Source organism: Artemia franciscana, unplaced genomic scaffold, assembly GCF_032884065.1.
Source record: "Artemia franciscana unplaced genomic scaffold, ASM3288406v1 PGA_scaffold_69, whole genome shotgun sequence".
NCBI lineage: Eukaryota > Metazoa > Arthropoda > Branchiopoda > Anostraca > Artemiidae > Artemia > Artemia franciscana.
The window spans coordinates 128,623-150,949 of record NW_027062707.1 but is presented as its reverse complement, the minus strand read 5'-3'; the positions used below and the strand labels follow the sequence as shown (position 1 = coordinate 150,949).

The 22,327-nt window shown below is 36.0% G+C and overlaps 1 protein-coding gene across 1 annotated transcript in view; it reads left to right on the top strand.

The window, feature by feature from the left end:
* Positions 1-9,513, top strand: part of LOC136042148 (zinc finger protein 397-like) — a 31,456-nt gene extending 21,943 nt beyond the window's left edge. Inside the window, exon 4 of the mRNA XM_065727061.1 lies at positions 595-9,513. Coding sequence (XP_065583133.1) covers positions 595-1,310 — 716 coding nt within the window. The 3' untranslated portion in view covers positions 1,311-9,513. The remainder of the gene's footprint in view (positions 1-594) is intronic.
* The last annotated feature ends 12,814 nt before the right edge of the window (positions 9,514-22,327 follow it).

The following is a 22,327-nucleotide window of genomic DNA, read 5'->3' as shown; positions in this document are numbered from 1 at the left end:
TAGAAGGCAGTGGGAGTGAGTTTAATGACCCGGCACCAACCGGCCTATAGGCCTTAAACTTCTGGGGACAGACACCTCAAGTACCCGCACTTCCCACTACGTAATTTCATAAGGAGAACCCTTTGATTGCTGACTGGAGGATATTTCATTTTTAATAAAAAAAAAGTATCTTAAAGTGTCTGAAGTTGTCAAGATTTGTGCGTGTTCTTTTTCTTTCTATGCCCTTTTGTTTTTCTTTTAATTTTTTTATACCCCTCTTTAGTGCATTTCTGTTTTATGCAGAGGGTAACAATCCCGTAAATATATATAAATATCAGTATAATACACAAAATACCAGTAAAATACGTAAAATACCGCAAAATATATAAAACAATAAAGTAGGTATAATATCAATGTTACGGGACCCCTAAGGCTACGGTAACATCTGTAAAATGCCGAATTTTACTTTTACCATTTACAACACTAGGCTGACGTAGTATTCAACTTTGTAGTTACCCCCAAATATGTTTGACTTCAACAAATGATGTGCATTCTTTTCTATTTTCCTCCTTCATAACTTGTTTTTAAACTCGGTAGACTTCTTTTTATTTTCAGGTCACTTGTCATCAAGCGTGTCTGGACTACACTTACAGGGAAACACGTCACTAGTTGCTTCAAAGAATTTATCTGCCAATGGTTTCTCAAATTCATTTGCTTTCGAATCTGAAGAAAAAAACTTCAAAATTCAGAAAACATGTTTGAAAAGTCGCCTTCAAAGTAAAAAGTATAGAAAATTGGAAAGACATCTAAGAACACGTAAAGGGGAAAAGACGTATAATTGTGGTTTATGTGACAAATATTTTTCTACAGTGCAAAAACTGAAACGGCACCTAAGAGTGCACTTTAAGTGTGATGTATGTGGCAAGACATTTTCTCGAGCAGCATCTTTGAACACGCATCAAAGAGTGCATACGGGTGAGAGACCGTTTAGATGTGATTCATGCGACAAGACATTTACTCAAGCAACACATTTGAACACGCATCAAAGAGTGCATACGGGTGAGAAACCGTTTAGATGTGATGTATGCGACAAGACATTTTCTCAAGCAACACATTTGAACACGCATCAAAGAGTGCATACGGGTGAGAAACCGTTTAGATGTGATGTATGCGAAAAGACCTTTTCTCAAGAAGCAAATTTGAACACGCATCAAAGAATGCATTCGGGTGAGAAACCGTTTATTTGTGATGAATGTGACAAGACTTTTTCTCAAGCGGCACATTTGAAGAAGCACCACAGAGTACATATGAAAGAGAAATCATTCAAATGAGATGTATTTGAGAAATCCTTTTCTCATCGGGAGTCTTTGAACAGGAATAAAACACATCATACAGATCATAAACCTTTTAAATGAGATGTATGTGACAAAGCTTTTTCTGTAGCAAATATTTTGGAAATGAGGTAGAGTACATACATGTGAGAAATTGTCGAAATGTGTTACTTGTGACAAAACTTTTTCTCTACAGCACAATTTAAACACACAACCAAGAATACATACGGGTGAGAAACCATCGTTGCATGTGATAAAACCTCTGTGACAAGACTGCACAGTGATGAGTAACCTTTTAGATGTAATGTATGTAAGAAATGCTTTTCTTTACTGGACCATTTGAACGTGCATAAATTAATGCATACAAATGAGAAGACTTTTAAATGTGATGTTTATAAGAAAAGTGTTTCCTACATTTAAAGTCTAATAGAAAGTCTATCACAAGCTCTATAGAGCCGAATTCACTTTACATGTCAGTAAAAGTTAAGGAAAAAAATTTCAAATGATATATTAAGTCAAATACTTGAAACTAAAAAGAAATTAAAAAGGCAAAATCATCAAAGATAAAGGGCAAATCAGTAAACTTGACAATTAAATTACAAAAACATTACAGTAAATCAAAAATTAAAACGGCAATAGAGGAAAAGGGGGAATTTGGCAAGTACAAAATCACGAATTATTATTATTAAGGTGTTCCAGAATAAAGAAAGATAAAACTTTTACGAAACCTCTCTGTAACAGCATTGATCGGAGAGTAAGTTGGGATTGCTAAGGAGGCTGACCGGGGGAGTCAGAGTCTAATGGGATTATGAAAATCAGGGAGTAAGTCCTCAGTCCGGGGATTGGAAATGACTGACTTAGCGAAAAGTGGGCAATTTTTTTCCCTCCTTTCTTTTAAGGTGGTAATGCGTGCAGCATTAAGGAGGAAAGAGTATGGAATTTTGCCTTCTTGTAAATGATCCTGAGCGAACGCTTTTGGACCGACTCGATTTTGTCACTAAGTTCATTTGGAAGTTGCGAATGCCACACCGGACATGCATATTCCAATAACGGCCTAATAAAGGATAAGTAAACACGGAGAGAATGTTTCCTAGGACAATTGAATTCGTTTAGCAGCTTAAACATGGATAGTGAAACATTTGCTTGTTTAACAATGTTGGAAACATGTGTGTCCCACTTAAGTTCATTTGAAATTGTGACACCAAGGAGTTTAACATTTTTCACTAGCATTTCGCGTGGGATCGGGTCATAAAAAACAGGAGTTGAAGTGTATTATAAGTAGGGTTTTGAAGCATCCAAAAATTGTCCCAAGTAAACTAAGTATCATCAGTTCAAATATTTCTCTTATAATTCCACTCAAAATAGTTTTTTTTTTTTGGGGGGGGGGGTATGCGTTTTCCGTAAGAATGTCGTAATAAGATTGCAGTAAAAGAGTACTTGGGATAAACTTAGTCTTATTGGGACTCAGGAGTTGCACTTTTGCAGCAGTGTTTTTCAACCATTTTGTGTCCTTGGCCCAAGAAAACTCGAACGCGCGAAAAAGAACTGAAAACACCATGGATTGTCCGTAAGCTATTTTCCAAAAGACACAAAATCCTTATTTATTTTGGGAAATTGCATTTGTCAAATCTCGGAAAAAGTTTTCTTTTTCCCACTCGAAACAAAATAACAATTAGCTACGATGCAGATTTTCAACCCATTTCTGTTTCAACTTGGGCTAAAATACTTGTTTTTCTGAATTTTCTTGAAATTTTCTAGACATTTGGTTTGTTTACTAGCCTGGTGGACTAATTGAGGGTTAAATGGGGCCTGAAACTGGGCTAGCTATATTAAGTTTTTTCTAAAACAAAGGTGGAAATACTTGTTCTTTGGGTCTTAAATAATTTCCCTTGCAGCCTTGAATAGGGATTTAAAGTAAGAAAAAAAAGTCTTCCATTGGCTTTGGCACTCCAACTGCAACAGTCTTTTAAAATACGGTCTGGACTTTCACTGACAAGTTTGACGTGCTTCAGGACTGTCATGCACACAAAATTTCATGTCATGCACAAAAAAAGTAGTGAGGGAATAAGTATCGTCCCCCACCCCAAATAAAAACAAAAATTATCTTAAAATGTCTGATTTAACCTTATTTTTTTCTTAATGATTTGACTTAATTTCCGGTTTAAAAATAAAAAAAAAATCAAAGACGCTTAAAACTTATAACAATACATTCCTTTGCTATGCGGAACAAGATTTTGGGCCAAAAGTAAGTATTGTATTTCGCTTGAAAAGAGCCTAGATATTGTATATTTTTGTCACTGAGGCCAAAAAGAATCAAGTCTTTGGGTCTCAAATCGGCTGGAAATGTTTATTCATTGTTTTTGAACCTTGTGTCAAGAAAACCCCAATGCAAAAAATGTATTCGAATGACCTTTTTTGTTTAAATTTTTTTGTTAATGACCTTTTTTGGTTTAAGTAAATTCCAGTTACCGGTTGTTCAGCTTTGCTTTAAGCTTAACTTGGGTCGAGAGCCAACTCTCTTTATTTTTTCAGGCATTATTTTAAACTCTGATTTTATTCCTTTTTTTTGTCTAAATGACGTCGCCATTGAGAACCAACTCTCAGTGAGTAATAATTTTTTTAATTCTGTTAGATCATAATCTTTGTTTGTATATAACCTTAGTCAACATATTTGTATATATTTGGGAAGTGGGGGGGTGGAGATAGAGTTAAATTGGACGTAAAAAATAAAAGTTAAAAGCTGTATATTTTCTAATTGAGTTGCGGAAGATTGTTGAGTCATAGAAAGGAATTTGAGCGAATTTTTGTTGAAAATGAGGCCTGATGAATTTACATATTTGTTTTCAATTATTTGGTAACATAGAAGTAAAAGAATCAACCATTTGCTACATGAAACTGCGTTAACTACTTCAAACTATAATTCTGAAGAATTTATTTTGTATATTTTTGTTTCTTTTTACCTATTCGTGGAAAATTTACTGAGCTACCCCATAAAATTTTTAGTTCCAGGTTTATTTTCAATTAAATTAAAGTTAACCAATAACAATTATTGAACTAGCTGACATAAAAATGTCTTTTTATTCTCTTTATTAAAAATTCCAATGTTTCCATTTTGAAGACCAAGAGATTGTTATATTTGCAATATCGTAATTTCATATGAAAAATATGCCAAAAGTCTGTCAAATCTGTTGCAGTCAAAAGTTGTGCATTTTCTGTCTTCTGTTTGATTTAGAAACATTTATTGCAGGATAAATAATGGCTTTGTCCAGTTTTTATTCTGATATCGATGCAATTCTGTTTCAGTGCTCCTCTTAATTTTTCTTTGACACTGTTATTTTTTTAATTTAAGTTCGTTAGTTCCTAGTATCCTATTAAGGAAACATCAAGACGTATGCCCTGAGAAAAAAAGATTTATACATTTCAATTTTACATCAGGATTTACCTGATTGCAACATGAAGGTTCTTCGGGTATTCTACGACAATCGTTTGATTTCAGCAACTCTCTTGATCGCTGAGTTAAAGAAAATAGTGTAGAGAAATGCATTAACTTGTTCCACTTATGCAGGAATATATCTGCACCCAGTGTCCTATTCATTTCTTAAAAAATTAACTTTTGTCAAATATTTATTTTTAAGTCTTTGTATTCAAACTAACAGAGTTGCTCAGGACTCCGCCGTTATAGATACAATTTTATTTTTCGTTTTGACCTTTTTAGTCGTCAAGTTAAAATTTTGAAATGATGCTTTTTTATTTCCACAACGGGATGGGGTGGGAGAAATAGTGTTAGAGGTTGTCAAGCTAAGGCCCTCAGACTGCTCCCCAAAGCCTATATAGGGTCCTCTAGCTTTGACGATAAACTTTTTATTTTGACGTTTTTAGTTGTCATTAACAATCAGTTGTATCCCAAAGACAACTAAACTTTCTAAGGACTTAAGGACAAATAAACTTTCTAAAGTTTAGAAACCTTTTGTCTTGCCTTCTAAGGCGAGCCAAACTAAGTTTTGTTTCTGAATCATGTTTCTTTTTGGTTTAAATTAGGCGATGTTTGAATATACAATGTTGCCTAATCACTATTTGTAGAATCAAATCTTTCTGTGTAGGTCTCTGTCCCAAAAGCAAAACATTTCTAAATAAAGCAAAAAAGAGAAAAAAAAGAGAGAGCAAAAATAATTCCGAAAAAGATAGTTGTATTAATAGTAAAAGAAAACATGAGCGCTAATTACGGGGGAGGGGACGTGCCCTCCCGCCCTCTAGACTTAGAAAAATGCATTATTATTTATGTTTTATAGCTAATTTCTATTCTAGCTTTGTGCTAAATTAAAGCAGCGAGACTGGCTAACATGTCGTTTTTGTTTGTCACCCCTGTGATTTTTTCATAGCACTGAAATTTGGTGCATTGGTAATGGTTAGGGTTACGCTAATATATATAGACCCTATTGACCTGATTTCTATGTTTTTTTCTAATTAGGTTTTCAATGTTTTGATATTCATAAATATATTCGTATTTTCGATAATTATTTTCATCTAAATATTTTTTTTCATAAGAAGATGTTTTACATAAATCTGAGAATTATTTTTACTATCTTTCAATATCCCTGACAAACTTAGAAAATTAAACTTTAAACGAAATCTATGAAATCTCGTGCTCCACGGTCGAGACGGTAAACTTCAGGAGAGGTTCAGGGAGCCTAATGAATTGGTTAACATTCCGTGATTTTTTTTACAACAGCTTTTTTTAGAGACCCTGAAAAATAAAAAGCAGGGGATCCAAGTAGAGGCAAGAGGCTAGTTGTCTGCTATATTCTAAAAAAACACCGTTCTTTTAAATATTCACTAAAAAGTAATAGAAAAAAGACCCCTCCCTAAGACCTCATGCATTGACACTTCAACGTAAAAGCAAAAAATATAGTCATGGTAATTTTACAACATAGTAATGTTGTAAACATAGTAAAACATAGTAATTTTACCCACAAAAATAAGCTTACTGAAACAGCTCTTATGTAATTAAGAGAGCATTAGATTCTTAATGTTTTTCGACGAATTTACTGCTATAATTTGCAATAAATAGTTGTTCATTTCGTCAGATTTGATAGCATTAGATTGATCGATTCGCCGGTTCACAACTAAAGCATCATCCAGCTTTTTTTTTAATATAATCTAAACTTGGCTGACAAGTCAAAGAATTCTTTACTTTTAAGCTATTCAAATGTTTCATTGTATTTTTTGAATTCCACCGTTTTACCTGCGGTGGAATTCGTTTTACCTCCACACCGCACCGTTTTACCTGCTGCGTGCTGCCGATACCCCGGAGGGGAGGAATTGTATTAGTATGCCAGCGTACCGCCAATCTGAGTTATGACCAGTAAATGGGAATAAAAGCTAACAGATACAATAGGTTATGTGTATTTAAGGGAAGAACGGCGAGCCGTAGGTGCCCCCTTTGCCGGGGTCACTCTATCCCTATGCTCTACTTTTTAGCGTCCTTTATTGCAATTTTTTTTTAATTTATATCTTAGAACTCAAAAGTCTTAAAAATATCACGGATTAACAAAAGATTTCAACTGCTTAAATCTATGATAGCACTGAAAGAGCAATGATAGTTTTAATTTGTTTAGAATTTTGGATGCCTAACCGGGGGGGGGGGGTCAATTCCTTCATTTGTTATTTTATTTGAAACCCAGATGAAAACTTAAGTTCAGATCAATGAATCTATAATAAGAATAAATTTTAGAAGTCACGAGTTTAAAGTATATTCTTAAACTATTACAACCAAGGCCATATCTCGCTTATTTCATCGTTCACTCTTCAACTTTGGCAAAAAAGATGAAAAACAAAATAAGTCAAACAAATGCAAAAGCTGTAAATGCGGTAAGCGAATAACGTTTTTAAAAAGAAACAGATTTTACTTTCTTAGTTTAAATTGTGCCTATTTTCCGAAACTCTAAAAATGTAAAGTTATCGAATTTATCTCTCGAAAATTAACTTGGATTTTCGGAAAAAAAGAGAGGAATAAAATCAAAATTTCGAGCAAAATTCAACCAAATCCACATTTAAAAAAGAATTACGGTACGATTTTTGATTTTGATTCATATTTAATTACAAGTAATAGCTAGACCTGTCACTAAGAGACTTCCTTCACAGAATTAGAAGATTGTACCTCTGAATTTTAGACTCTTACTACTGGAGTTTGGAATTTGTTTCGAAGTCGGATTACAAATTTTTAATCTGAGAGGGCTCCAATCTGGGAATAATTTAAATGCTTTAAGGTATTCGTAAGAAGTACTCACCCCCCCCCCAAATGAAATGAGTTGGAATTTCTTGTTTATTCTACTGAATACAAAGCACAAAATTTTTCTTTGTTATTGTGATACCCATTGAATTTAAAGGTGTTGTTCTGTGATTGCTGGGTTTTATTGAGTACAACAATAGGTGTTACGAAAAGACAAATACGGAGGAAGGTGAATTCTATCTTAAATTTTAAAAGTAACATGTTCCATGTTGAGTTCTAAAGGTCTTTAAAAGACTTGTCTGTTTATGTGAATTGAAAAACATGTTCTTCGGAATCTTTTGGACAGATTTGAAACTCCTTCCTGATAAGAAAAGTTGGAATCAACCAGCATCAAGCCGTCGTAGAAAAATTGGTAGCCTGCCCTTCGAAGTCATAAATTCACATTCTGGTAATTTGTGTCAATCAATGTTGCCAGACGCAGTGTAATTAAGCGATATGTAACATATTGGGAAACCACAGCATCCAGGTGTTCCTCTGAACCATGATAGTCTTAATTTGTTTCGAATTTTTACGTTTACGAGTTTCCTATTTTACTATAGATGCTACCCAAAATTTCCTAGTATTTCGAAAAAAGAGAGGGAATAAAATAAAAATTTAGTATTAAATTCTAATAAATCCATGAGTTTTTTTTTAATTTACTTTACGATTTTATTCAGCCTTAGGTACATTTAATGGATAGACGGAGCACTACGAGTTCCTTCATAGAATTTACATGTTGCACCATTAATTTGGGACCTGTAGTACGGGACCATGGAATTTATATCAAAATCAGATTGAAATTCTACTCTGGGATCCCAATGTTGAAACTTTTTTTTGTTTTTTTTTATTCAGTTCAATACAAATCTCAAAATTTTGGGTTGCTGCCCCTCCCCGTTGTGACACTCCTGCCTATTACCAGAAAGATAATAAGCATATTAAACTTTCATTTTTATTCATTGCGGCTTCCATTGTTCAAATTGCGGCTTCCATTGTTCAAAGATAGTCTTTGTCAACTGGCCGACAAAGACTATCTTTGGCAATCCGTCATCCTTCATGCATTTAAGTTGCACTTAAAAGAATGCGAAAATATATGAATTTAGAAAGAATGCAGTTGAGGATTTTAAGTGTATGTTAGGCCTTGATAATAAGTTTAGTGGGTTAGTACTAAGAGGAGATATAGGAATAAAGAGTATGAGACAGAGTAGGTTAATTAGTATGGTTAAATATTGGGAAAGGGTGTCATCGATAGAAGATAATAAGCTAGCTAAGCAAGCATTTTTAATGATGCTTTAAGATAGGAGGAAGGGTTTGTGGTCAAATCAGGTGAGGAATATATTAGATCGTGCAGGGCTAGATAATTGCTGGAATGAGGGAAAGGGGATATGAGAAATGGTAGGGACTGTATCTAGGTTAGTTGCTACTAGGCTAGAATCTCAGGAAGTTTAGGTTTGGCAAGCTGAGAAGGCAACCTCGCCATCCCTTGGGATATATGTGGAGGTCAAGGAAAACTGGGACGAAGAAATTTACCTAAAAATGGGACTGGCTCCGGATGATTTGAAATGGGTAATGTATGTAAAGGGGGAATTTTATGCCTCTTGGAGAATGTAGGAAATATTTACGGAGAAATAGATTGAGGGAAGGTCCTTACAGTTGCCCTATGTGTGGAGAGATGGATGAGGCTTTGCATCATTTTGTAGGGTGTTGCGCTTGGAAATATTTTGTAGGGAGGTTGGGGGGAGAAATTGCATTTTGGAAATTTTGACAAGTAGGTGTTACTTAAGGATAAATAATATTGGAAAGTTCGTCCAGGTAGGTATGAGGTATCGTGATGTTTTCTTAAATAATTAGTTTAATGTCTTTTCAGTCTGTGTTTGTTGTTGTATTTTTTATTTCATTTGTTTTGTGTATATCACCATGGCCCAATTGGGTTTTCGAATAAATATATGTATCTATAGAAATTAATCCTCTCTTCCTTCCATAACTGCTGTCAATCATAATTTATCTCCAGGTTAATTTTTTTGAGCTTCTGGCTTGCCTTCCAAAAACAATGAGTTCAGTTTTATCGCAGTTTTGCGAGAAATTGTGTTGCGAGAGCAACACTTTGGTTTTGTCCCGTTTTTTTTTTTTTTTTTTTTCCTATGCCGCCGATCTCAGCTTATTCCTGGAAACTGGTAAGGGTCTAACCTGTGCGGTTTTTACGGAAAGTGTGGACCTCAGGCCGGATTGATGAATATGACATTACATTTTGGAAAGCTCCGTAGAACTCTTGCCTGGGGCCAAAAAGGATGGTTTTTGCTTGTCCTCGAGCCAGAGTCTATGGTGTGCGAAGTGAAGTGGAGTTATATAGCCTATGTCAGAGAGGAGTATCTGAAGTTGTGCAGCCAAGCTTTCGTTTCATCAAACCATGTTTCTGCTTTCGAGTGGAAAGCTCCGTTCTAGCAGGCAAGCAGGCAGGCACCAGTTTCAAATTGAAGATGAACTAAAATCTATAAGTGTTAAATATATGCGGTAGTTCCCCGGCCCCACAGCCAATATATCTTCTTTGAGTGATAAATAGAAAAATTTACAGAAACAAAAAAGTGCGATTTTCCCACGGGTCCGGAAAGTGCTGCCATCTATTGTTTCTAGCCATTTCTGTTCGTGATTTCAGCTGACTTTACCATTCTTTTTTTTCTACTTGGGATTGCAATAGAGAAATGGTATCAGATATACCTCTTAAACTTTAAAAGTTCTCTCATTGCTAAAGAAATTAGAGCTTATCCTTTGCTCCTTTCTAAGTGGTGGTGTTCGAAAGTTGGCCTCCGGCAAAAAAGTCAACTTTTGAACTAAGACAGATAGAATTTTTTTTTTCAATGACAATCGATAGACCTTGATGAGCTGATCAAAGTATATGTCATCCATTTTTTGTTACAAAAATTCCTTCATGACATACACCAGTTTGAAAGTTTCAAGGGGTTGACAACTTCAGTGGTAAGGTACACACTTGAACCAAAAATAGGCCGATACCAATTGTGAGATATGTAGGGGACTTCCAAGCAACAGTCGATTATTAGCTTATAATCATCTTTGGCAATGAGGGGTTTGCAACTTTTGCTGATTGGTGTACCTATTATCTGTTTCTGGTGTAATTGATGGTAAGAACAACTTGGTTCCCGATTGTAAGACATGTAGGGAGAGTAATAATCGGCTGTTAGGCTACAATGACTTCAGCGACAAGGGATTTGGAACTTTTGCTAGTTGGTGTACCCATTATTTGTTTCCGGTGAACTTGGATGTATATCCCGGGAGAGGGACTTGTAAGTAAGAATCGGTTGCTAGAGGAGGCTCACGAGGGGCTACAAATTTGTGCAAATTGGTACACATCTATGGAATCAGGGACCCATAAATTTCCTGTAATGACTCGCCATCCAATAATAAGCGATCCTGGATGGCGAGTCATTACAGGAAATTTATGGGTCCCTGATGGTATTTTGATCCTGAAAAGTTACAGATAGCTTTATAATACCAACTAGATTACATAAGATAATGTTCCAAGTTTCCATCCGTCACGATGTCTACGATTGAAAAGGATAAAGTTCAACCGGCTGCAAAGTGACATTTAGGGGCCTAGTAAGAAATAATCGGCTGTTAGGTTACAATCATTTTCAGAGATGAGGAGTTTGCAACTTTTGCTTGTTGGTGTACCCATTATTTGTTTCCGGTTGAACTTGATGCCTATCTCGGGAGAGGGACTTGTAAGTAAAAATCGGTTCACTTTAGGCTAGAAATTTGTCCAAATTGGTGCACATTGTATTCGATCCCTGTAAATCTGTCGGTAAGAAAGTTCATATCGATGGTCTATCAATCACTGTAACCTAGAATTAAGATGTTACGCAACGGGTACAAACGATAATACAAAACAATGAGGTAGTTTCGTAATAATTAATAGAATGTCATCTATGGTATTTTGATCCTGAAAAGCTCCGGATAGTTTTATAATTAATACCAACTAGATTATACAAGATATTGTTCCTAGTTTTCATCCGTTACGATGTCTACGATTGAAAAAGATAATGTTCAACTGGCTGCAAAGTCAATTTAGTCCTTTCTTTCAATATTCTTTTGTTGTTGTTTTTTCAACGCTGGGGTGTGATCATGTGATTACTGATTGCGTTCTTCTTTGAACATACTGTTTTAAAAGCTTCGATAGGCTGACAACTTCAGCATTTAACCGATAGCGAAGAAACAAGTACAAACAATAATGTAAAACAGTGAGGTAGTTTCGTAATAATTAATAGAGTATCATCTATGGTATTTTGATCCTGAAGAGTTACGGATAGCAAGACAGATAGAATTTTTTTTTCACTGGCAATCGATAGACCTTGATGAGCTGATTAAAGTATATGTCATCCATTTTTGGTACAAAAATTCCTTCATGAGATACACCAGTTTGAAAGTTTCAAGGGGTTGACAACTTCAGTGGTAAGGTACACACTTAAACCAAAAATAGGCTGATACAAATTGTGAGATATGTAGGGAACTTCCAAGCAACAGTCGACTATTAGCTGATAATCATCTTTGGCAATGAGGGGTTTGCAACTTTTGCTGATTGGTGTACCTATTATCTGTTTCTGGTGTATTTAATGGTAAGAACAACTTGGTTCCCAATTGTGAGACATGTAGGGGTGTTGTAAGTAATAATCAGCTGTTACGCTACAATGATCTTCAGCGACGAGGGGTTTGCAACTTTTGCTAGTTGGTATACCCATTATTTGTTTCCGGTAAACTTGATGTATATCACGGGAGAGGGACTTATAAGCAAGAATGGGTTGCTAGAGGAGGTTCATGAGGGGCTACAAATTTGTGCAAATTGGTGCACATCTATGGTATTTGATCCTGAAAAGTTACGGATAGCTTTATAGTACCAACTAGATTATATAAGATAATGTTCCAAGTTTCCATCCGTCACGATGTCTACGATTGAAAAGGATAAAGTTCAACTGGCTGCAAACTCAATTTAGTCCCTTTTTCCGATATTCTTTTGCTGTTGTTTTTTCAACGCTGAAGAATTTGATCATGTGATTACTGATTGTGTTCTTCTTTGAATATGCCGTTTTGAAAGCTTTGATAGTTTTGACAACTTCAGCATTTAACCGATAGCGAAGAAACAAAACCAAAGTGTTGCTCTCGCAACACTTTAATCGGCAAAGCCGGACAAAGGTTGCCGCAACACTTCACGTTGCCCAGGCAACGTAGGTCTAGTTTCTATTATGTTTGGGCCAGTTAGTCATGCACATTGAAACATCTACCAGTTTTAGTTGTGTATAAAGAAGCAAAGGATAGAGGCTCGATTATAGCCACAAATTCTAGTTACGAATGCATGGATTTAGCTCATTCAGACTTAATTAGTAACATCCTTTCCATAAAAAATTAGGGGGAGGGATATATCTTGAATTTTTAATGAAGATGTATTTTTTTTCAAAATCTAGAGGGACAGGGCATTTTCTTTCGAATTTTTTTATGAAAAATCAGAAAAAAGGTTGTTTTAGGAAACGGTTCAATAATGTCCCTTCTCTCATGAGTGCTTTTGGTAATTACAGAGTTTAAAAACACCCAAATCCACGTACAAAATTATGACCGTGTTTTGTACAACTTACTTCTTTGAGCTTCAGCAAAAGACAAAAAATACCCATAAGTATTTAAAAAATCATAGCCTACCTGAACAATATTACTCTGAAGAAGTTATCACTCTTCAATTATTTAAAATAAACATGTACCTGAACAAAAATGATATCTGAAAAATGTTTCATCAGTGATCCAGTTTTCTAGGTGTCACTGTACGACAGAACGAATGGCAACATGGGAAATTTAATTGTTTTACAAAGTGGTTTTACAAAGTGAGTGACCGTAATTTGGAATCAAACCAGAATTTACACATAGCCGCACTAGGTTCGGATATAGGGACTTAAAATGTCGAGGGGAACAAAATAAAAACACTGAGGGATTTTTTGTCTTAACTAAAACTGGACAGATGTGATTTACCGTCAAAGTGCCAGATTCACTTTGCTGCTACGCTGCCTCTTCACTGGAGAGAGATTTTAAAACAAAACAGAAATTCCGTAGCCCTTTATTATCTGTCAGATGCCTCTCAAGAATGGCAGCTCAAAGCTCAGTATCACCTCTCTCTTGCATTACTTTTAGTTCATCACTCATGAGTTGCCTTGTGTTCTTGGCTTACACTATCCCCGAATTTATGGGGATTTCCCCGTAAATCCCTGTGTCTCCCTGAAAAAATTTATAGGGTCTGTGGGTTCCAAAACGCTTGCACCTAGGGGCGCCAAAGATTTGAATCCAGTCCTGTTCAGAAGCCTTGTTAAGGTGCAGACTGAGACAGAAATACCTGATCCTGCTGCTAGTACAAGTAAGTACCATCGTTGCCAACGCTGTGAAATAAATTGTTTCATTTTTCTGACTTAAATTTCACCACAAGAAATTAATTTGTACCATCCAAACAGGAGGTTAAAAATTTACCATGACAAGAAGGACTTTTTTAATAAGCTAAAACTTGAACAGATATCCGACTCAGAAAGGAACGAGTAAAGCCAAGATGTACCAGAAAATTTTATTATACCAAATATACATCCTATTGTACTGAATTGTACCAGGACCTCTACGTTGTACCAAAAACAGTGCAATTGCACTACGTTGGCAACGCTGGTGCGTACGACCCAGAAAACAAATATGCACCAAAACTAACAAAATATAACCGGTATTGCTGAGGCCACGTTTTTTTTCGAGCTCATTATATTAAACCTGCGTTCTTCTTTTAGATTTAAGTTCTGTCTGTTTTTAATTTTCTGATATTTAAATCATAAGTATTATTAGTAAAGGCGGTTGGTGCAGCAAAGATGTTAAAAGTAGAATAGGCAAGGCCCAGGGTGTTTTTTGACTGCTGAAAAAAGTTTGGAAAAATATGAAGATAAGTCTGCTAACCTAAATTAGAAAATTGGAAGCTACAGTGATGACAGTGGTCAAATATGTTTCTGAGACACGGGCGCTATGAAAAAAGGGGGAAGATTTGCTAGATGTTTTCTAGAGAAATTGCCTACGCATTGTTTTGAGTACATGACTAACTAACCGTATTTTAAACAGTAGGCTGTACAACAAGTGTAGCTCAATCCAAGTTTCTAGGGCTACAATGAGAGAAAGATTGAAATGACTAGGGCACGTTCTACAAATGAAGGATGCCATATTACTTAAAATTATCCTTTTCGGTCGACCGTCTAGGACTAAACAGAAAGCAGGTCATCCTTGGCTGGGGTGAGAGGAATTCTGTAAGGAAAGATTTAAGGGAAACAAGAACTTCCTGGGAGGGTGCAAAGAGGAAGGCTTTGAATATATTTGGATGGAGAAAGAGCGTGCGTAGCTGTGTTGACCCCAGGCGACTTAGTGCTGAGGTGAGTTGTTATAAGCTGCATTCACAGGTTTGGTACATGGTATGTAAAGTCAAATTTAATAGGCCTAATGTACTCACATTGAACTGATCTGCACATGTGGCGTGTAGGAATATGTATAAAAATTTATTTTTGTAAATGCTAATCCCATAGAAACACTTTCTTTTTGTACTTTTTTTACGTTCATGTTATGCTTCATTATTTCTTAAAAGTTGCCCATTCCTTGTAGTAAAATATGTAACACACTAGAAAAACGTCCAACTTCATTATCATATTTTTCATCATTGGAAACCCTAGCATGTTTTTGCTCATAAATCTTTATTCCAAATGAGAATTACTTTTATGAGGAATTATATCTGTTATTGAAAAATATGATTGAATAAAGATACAGAAATGACTGCTAACCTTTGCTGCCAGTCATAACTTGTACATTCCTGGGTCGCGATCTAATGTCATAAGTGACAGGCCTCTGAACCCAAGGAATGAAGAAATTTGTACCTTCGCCAATCACCTTATTCTTGACACTAACAAATCTGTGAAATATTACAGCTCTGTTTGCACCTTCAACAAGAAATGCACACGTTATTTTTTGCTCTGACACTGCCAAATTTATATTAGGTAAAAAGGATGCAGCATCTTAACTCTTTAAATAGGAATCATTTTTTTTTCCAAAGTCACACTTGGTTAAGATATGGGAGATATTTCCTTAAGCCCAATTTATAACAACTTAGTATTAAAAGACTATATCAATATTTTTGTCCAGTCTAATTTAAGACAGCCTGTTCTCATATCATATGAACACGGAAATTATAAACAGGCAAAATCTGGTGGAAGGCAAAGGATACTTATTCAATCTAATTGGTAACTTCTCTTTCATTGATTTTAAGTTGGTTTTCGTTGTTTGATTCAGTGTCTTTTCTCCTCTCGTAGAATTCCCTTAAGAGGGTTAGATTTCATTGTTGTTTTTTAGGTTTTTTTCCCTCTTTCTCCTTTTTAAGCACTTTTTTTTAGGTCCTTGTCGAAATATTTACTTGATTTATCTAAAAATGTCTACTGTGTCTGGGGCTGCCTGACTTAACAAGGCATATCAGAACAATAAATTTTTCTGTGGCGGTTGAATTTCCCACGTGGATATCACCTTTGCCAAGGTATATAACAAAAATTTTAGGCCGAGGTCGCAATACTTAAGCTGCATCTGAACTTGATACATCAACACAACATTCAGTAAAAACATATAAAAGAACAAATTCACGAGTATTTTTAATACATGCAATATATAAAAACTAATGCTGGAATACATTTTCTTTGAAGCAATGCATGCGGTTTTATTTTCCCTTCGGCTGTCAGAGAAATGGCTCACATATAACGTTATATCACTCCACCATTTCGGGTAATAACGCTTCAAAGAAATTTTATCGTTGGCAATTAAATTTGAAAATATGTTTTTCTTGGGTTTGCCTTGGATACTCGTCATAAGGTCAAAACGAACAAAAGTTATTCCGCATTATAAGAGGTTGCCCCCTTCCACAATACCTTGCTCTTTACGCTAAATTTAAAAAAGGTTCCTATTCTAATTAAACAGCCCTTATGTTTCATTATCTGTTCCTAAAAAAAAAAAAACATTGGAACAACAGTCAAACTTTAGCGTATTAAGCAAGGTATTGAGAAGGGAGGCAGTCCATTCATATACGGAGCAATTTCTGTTTGATTTGAGTTTTATGTTGCTACTTACTTCCTATTAAAACAAGAGCTAAGAGCTCATATGGCACTTGTGACGAGGCAAGAAGAGCTACGAGCCAAGAGCTCATATGGTATGAGCTCTAACAAAATTCTAAGAATCAATAGACTGATTTAAAAGGAAAATCAGAGCCTTAATGCTGGTCAGGATTTAAAATAAGAGCTCTGAGTCACGATGTCCTTCTAAATATAAAAATTCATTGAGATCCGATTACCCACTCGTAAGTTATAAATACCTAATTTTTTCTAATTTTTCCTCGCCCTTTAGCCCCCCAGATGGTCGAATCTGGGAAAACGACTTTATCAAGTCAATTTGTTCAGCACCCTGACACGCCTACCAATTTTCATCGTCCTAGTACGTCCAGAAGCACCAAACTCGTCAAATCACTTAACCCTTTCCCCAACTCCCTCAAAGAGAACGAATCCAGTACGGTTACGTCAATCACTTTTCAAAGACATTTGCTTATTCTATCCACCAAACTTCATCCCGATTCCTTCACTCCAAGTGTTTTCCAAGATTTATCCCTCCAACTCCCCCCAATGTCAAAAGATCTGGCTGGAATTTGAAATAAGAGCTCTGAGATATGAAATGCTTCCAATATAAATTTCATTAAGATCCGATCACCTATTCGTAAGATGAAATACCCCAGTTTTCACGTTTTCCAAGAATTCCGGTTTCTCCCTCCAACTCCCCCCCCCCATCTCACAGGATCTAAAATTTAAAATTAGCTTTAAAGCACAAGATCCTTCTAAATATCAAATTTCATTAAGATCTGGTCACCCTTTCGTAAGTTACAAATACCTCAATTTTCAAAATTACCCCCCCCCCCAACTCCACCAAAGAGAGCAGATCCGGTCTGGTTATGTCAGTCACGTATCCTAGACAGGTTTTTATTCTTCCCATCCAGTTTCATCCTGATCTCTCCGTTTTAAGTATTTTCTAAGATTTCCGATCCCTCCCAACTGCCCTCCTCAATGACGCTGGATCCGGTTGAGATTTAAAATAAGAGATCTGAGTTACGAAATCCTTCTAAATATGAAGTTTCATGAAGATCTGATCACTCCTTCGTAAGTTAAAAATACATCTTTTTTCTAATTATTCAGAATCAATCCCCCCCCCCAATAGAGTAGATCGGTTCCAATTATTTCAATCACGTATCTAAGACTGCTGCTTATTTTTCCCACCAAGATTCATCGTGATCCCTCCAATCTAAGCGTTTTCCATGATTTTAGGTTCCCCCACCCCAAACTCCCCCAATGTCACCAGATCCGGTCAGGATTTAAAATAAGAGCTTTGAGACACGATATCCTTCTAAATATCAAATTTCATTGAGATCCGATCACCTGTTCGTAAGTTAAAAATCCCTCATTTTTTCTATTTTTTCTGAATTAACCCCCCCCCCCCAACTACCCCAAAGAGAGCGGATCCGTTCCGGTTATGTCAAACATGTATCTAGGACTTGTGCTAATTTTTCCCACCAAGTTTTATCCCCCTCCCTCCACTCTAAGTGTTTTCCAAGATTTTAGGTTTGCCCCTCCCAACTCCCCCCAATGTCACCAGATCCGGTCAGGATTTAAAATAACAGCTTTGAGAGACGATATACTTCCAAACATCAAATTTCATCAAGATCTGATCAAGCATTCGTAAGTTAAAAATACTTCAATTTTTCCCAAAATAACGGGCTCCTCACTCCCCCCCCCAGATGATCAAATCGGGAAAACAACTATTTCTAATTTAATTTGGTCCGGTCCCTGATACATCTGCCAAATTTCGTCATCCTAGCTTACATGGAAGTGCCTAAAGTAGCAAAACCGAACCGACAGACAGAATTTGCGATTGCTACATGTCACTTGGTTAATACCAAGGGCCATGAAAAAATTGATCTTTTGTATCTAGTTAATGATCGTTTTTCAAATAAGGCCGATAAATCTTGCTCACCCTTCATGAAAAATTTCCCTCTTTCTCACGGGATATTCTTCCATGGAAATTTATTCTATTGTAAGATATGCCCCCACCCCTCTGCAAAATTCCCTCGAGACAGCTCTATCCTTGCCGAAAATTTCGTAGAATTTTTGTGGACGATTCAGCGAGAAAAATTAACCTTTACTTACTTTCTTTTGAAAAACACGCTAATTTTTAACCGTTTTCTCGATCACTTCGGAAATCCCCCTACCATGGACATCTTTTCCCAGAAATTGAAACACGCCAAAAACCCCGGATAATTCCCATATCATCTTCACATGCAAAATTGAGTTAGTAAAAAGAAAGTAAGACAATTAAAAAGAATTTCATACAGGAATTCTATCAAATTCTCCCAATGTAAAATTTCCCCTGAAAAATTAATCCCCTGTCAATTTCTCTCTCCACTGAAAATCCTCCATATGGAAACCAACTCCAATCATCCCACCCCACACCCAAAAAATGCATTACCTTCCAAATAACCCATACCATACGTAAACAATGGGCAAATTTCTGGGCGTATTCCCTCTACCCAGGGACATCAAGGGCTCGTTTTGTCCGTAAAGACATATTTACTTCTATATTATAGCGACCCCATTCAAGAAGTGAAGTTAGGTGAAATACACCAAAACAGGATGAAAACATAATACTTTATTAACACAATTATGGAAACTACAGAAGAAAATTAAGGAAAGTAATAGAATTTTAATGTCAGCAAACCACGTGTTGATACCCAAACCGACTTTTCTAACATGGCATAGTTGAACTAAATGCTTTTTGTTGAAAAAGCATAAAGTCATGCTGTTTCCATTGACACACTGTTTTGTTTTGAGCAACACCCGTTTATTCTGGAAAAGTCTAATTCCCTCTTCTTCAGTCCTTGGCAAATCCCAAGTCTTCATTTTACATCCATGGTCAGACATTATTCTCTATCACTATATATGGCAAACTTAATAAATTTCATTTATGGTCAGAGAAATCAGTTCTAAACAGATCAAGAACTTCAATGGGGTCGCTAAAATGCATATATACCAGGCATAGTTATGGGATCTTTCAACTATGCTGATTAAAATAACCATTCAAAATTTTTATCAGATAACTTTGGGGGAAAGGGTTAGCTTGACAAGCTACATATTAACTCTTGCCCTCAGGGCAAATGACTAATTTGCAATATTACATACTAACTTGATTGCCTTAAATCGCTGTTGCAAGCAATAAGGATAAATTCTGTAGATACTGGTTACTGATGATGAGGGCTCAGCTTATTGGGCCAACCACATAGTTGGAGAAAACATTATTTTCTACCCAGCTATTAACAGGTTTCTGGTAGAGCTTCAGGGAGGTACTATTACGTTCTTTTGAAACATCAAAGCCTGCTGGATAATTGACAGAGCTAATTAGTAGTGTCACCTGATCAAAGCTGAAATATCTCTCGAAGTAATATCTAATCGGCATTGTCTTTTTAAAATTATTTCAAGTCAGAAAGTTTTAAGTCCTTGTCGGCCAACCTTCTAGCGCCAAACGAAAAGCAGGTAGTACTCGTTTGGAATTGGAGGATGTCTTAAGGAAAGATTTAAAGAGAATGGGGAATACCTGGGAGGGTGTGAAGAGGGAAGCTTTGAATAAATTGGGATGGGAGAGAAGTGTTCGTACATGGGATGGCCTCAAATGGCTTGGTGCTGGAGTGAGTTGTTAGGAGTAGTACTATTTCATGTGAAAATTAAATCTTAGCTAAGTAGGCATGGATTAGCTAGGAAAAATGTTGGCAGGTCTCAGTAGGCTTTTCAACTTTGAGCAGGCAATTTCATTCCTGATATTATTTCACTTCCTTTACTCTCTCTAACATTTAATGTATCCAAAATAAGACAAGTGCTCCATCACCGAAGTTTAGATGGTGTTGGTGATTTTCAGCTTTCCAATGGAAAGAAAGGGTTTCCCCCTTGGGAAAACAATCTATTGTGAGCAAATGTTAATAAAAAAAAGGTATAAAGAAATTAATAAAAAAATTCATATAAATTACAAAGAAAAATTTTGCAGCCATTAATAATACTAAAATTAATACTGTAATAATTACACCCCTCTCCCCTCTCTCACAGTCCAAGTTTTCAGCTTGGTCAGTCAACTTTGAACATGCGTCATTGCTGGCTGATGACTTACAACTAGGTTACCGATTTACTTCATATTCCCAAAAATGATATTTCACATCTTTGTTACTATTTGATATAGCTAACTAATGTTATAATACATGTTTGTTTGACCCTATTTTTAGTCATTAAATAGTCTTACTCTTTTGATGCCAAACTTTTAACAGCACTTTGTTTTAATGGTCTCTTTTTAGCAATATCCAAGAGTACGTTTTAGGATATTCTTAGATATCCACAAATATTCCAATTAGAAGTGACCGGCTTTCCCGCTTTGAACTCACTTCTGGAGCATAAATCTACTCCTCTTAATCAAACTTAAAACTAAAGAGAGAGAGAGAGAGAGAGAGGAGAGAGAGAGAGAGAGAGAGAGAGAGAGAGAGAGAGAGAGAGAGAGAGAGAGAGAGAGAGAGAGAGAGAGAGAGAGAGATAGAGAGAGAGAGAGAGAGAGAGAGAGAGAGAGAGAGCGAGAGAGAGAGATAGAGAGAGAGAGAGAGAGAGAGAGAGAGATCGGTATATTTAAAAACTATCGTAGCATAGAGCTAAATTCAGTTTTTTCACAAAAATCATACATTTAAACAAAAATCACACACTACAACTCAGCATTGAAAACTGATGTGAAAAAAGGCACAAATGAGTTTGCGTATCGATTGGTTCGTACTTTAGGGGGTACAAGTTTATTTCGTAATCGAGTTCGGCTATTGGGAGGGGCTGGTTCGGGTAGTAAAGATCGGTGGCTCTTATTGGCTAGGATGAATTTTCCAAATTGGTGAATAAGGTGTTCCAGCCAGACTTTAAGTGGAGATAAATTTAATTTAGCGAGGGCTTGATCGTACGGTATGCCAAGGTCTCGGAGTATAATCCTTGTTGCTCTTTTCTGGACGCACTCTATGTCGCGTAATAGGTACGCTGTGTGGATAGAAGATGGACCCCACACCGGGCACGCGTACTCGAGCAACGGGCGAACATAACACGTGTAGGCATGGAGAAGGCTTTTAGTATCACACCCAAAACGCCTCATTTTGGTAAGTGTCTGAAGGCTTGCATTAGCCTTGTGGACGGAAGAATCGCTTCACCAATTGATTGCTCAAATAATTATATTTGAAGTATTAGCCTATTTTATCATTTTGTAATTACCATTCTATTAATTTAGCAAAAAGATGCGCTACTTCTTTTTCTTCTTTTTGTAATAAAAATAAAACTTTCCAGGACTATGATCTTGAGCAAGATCATCTTTCCAATTGACTCAATCATTTTATCAGGGTTCCTAAAATAATTCTTTTCTTTAGGATCGGCATGTAGCAAGTAAACGATAATTTGTAAGCATACAAAATAAGAAAGTTTCACTTAAACAAACTAAAAAAAATTTATTAGATTTTTTGATCAAATTTTTACTAAAATGAAGAAAATAAAATGACTATAATTCTTTTTTTTTGTGTTTCTTGAGTCAGGAAGCGGCTCCTTGGCTGAGGAGGAGA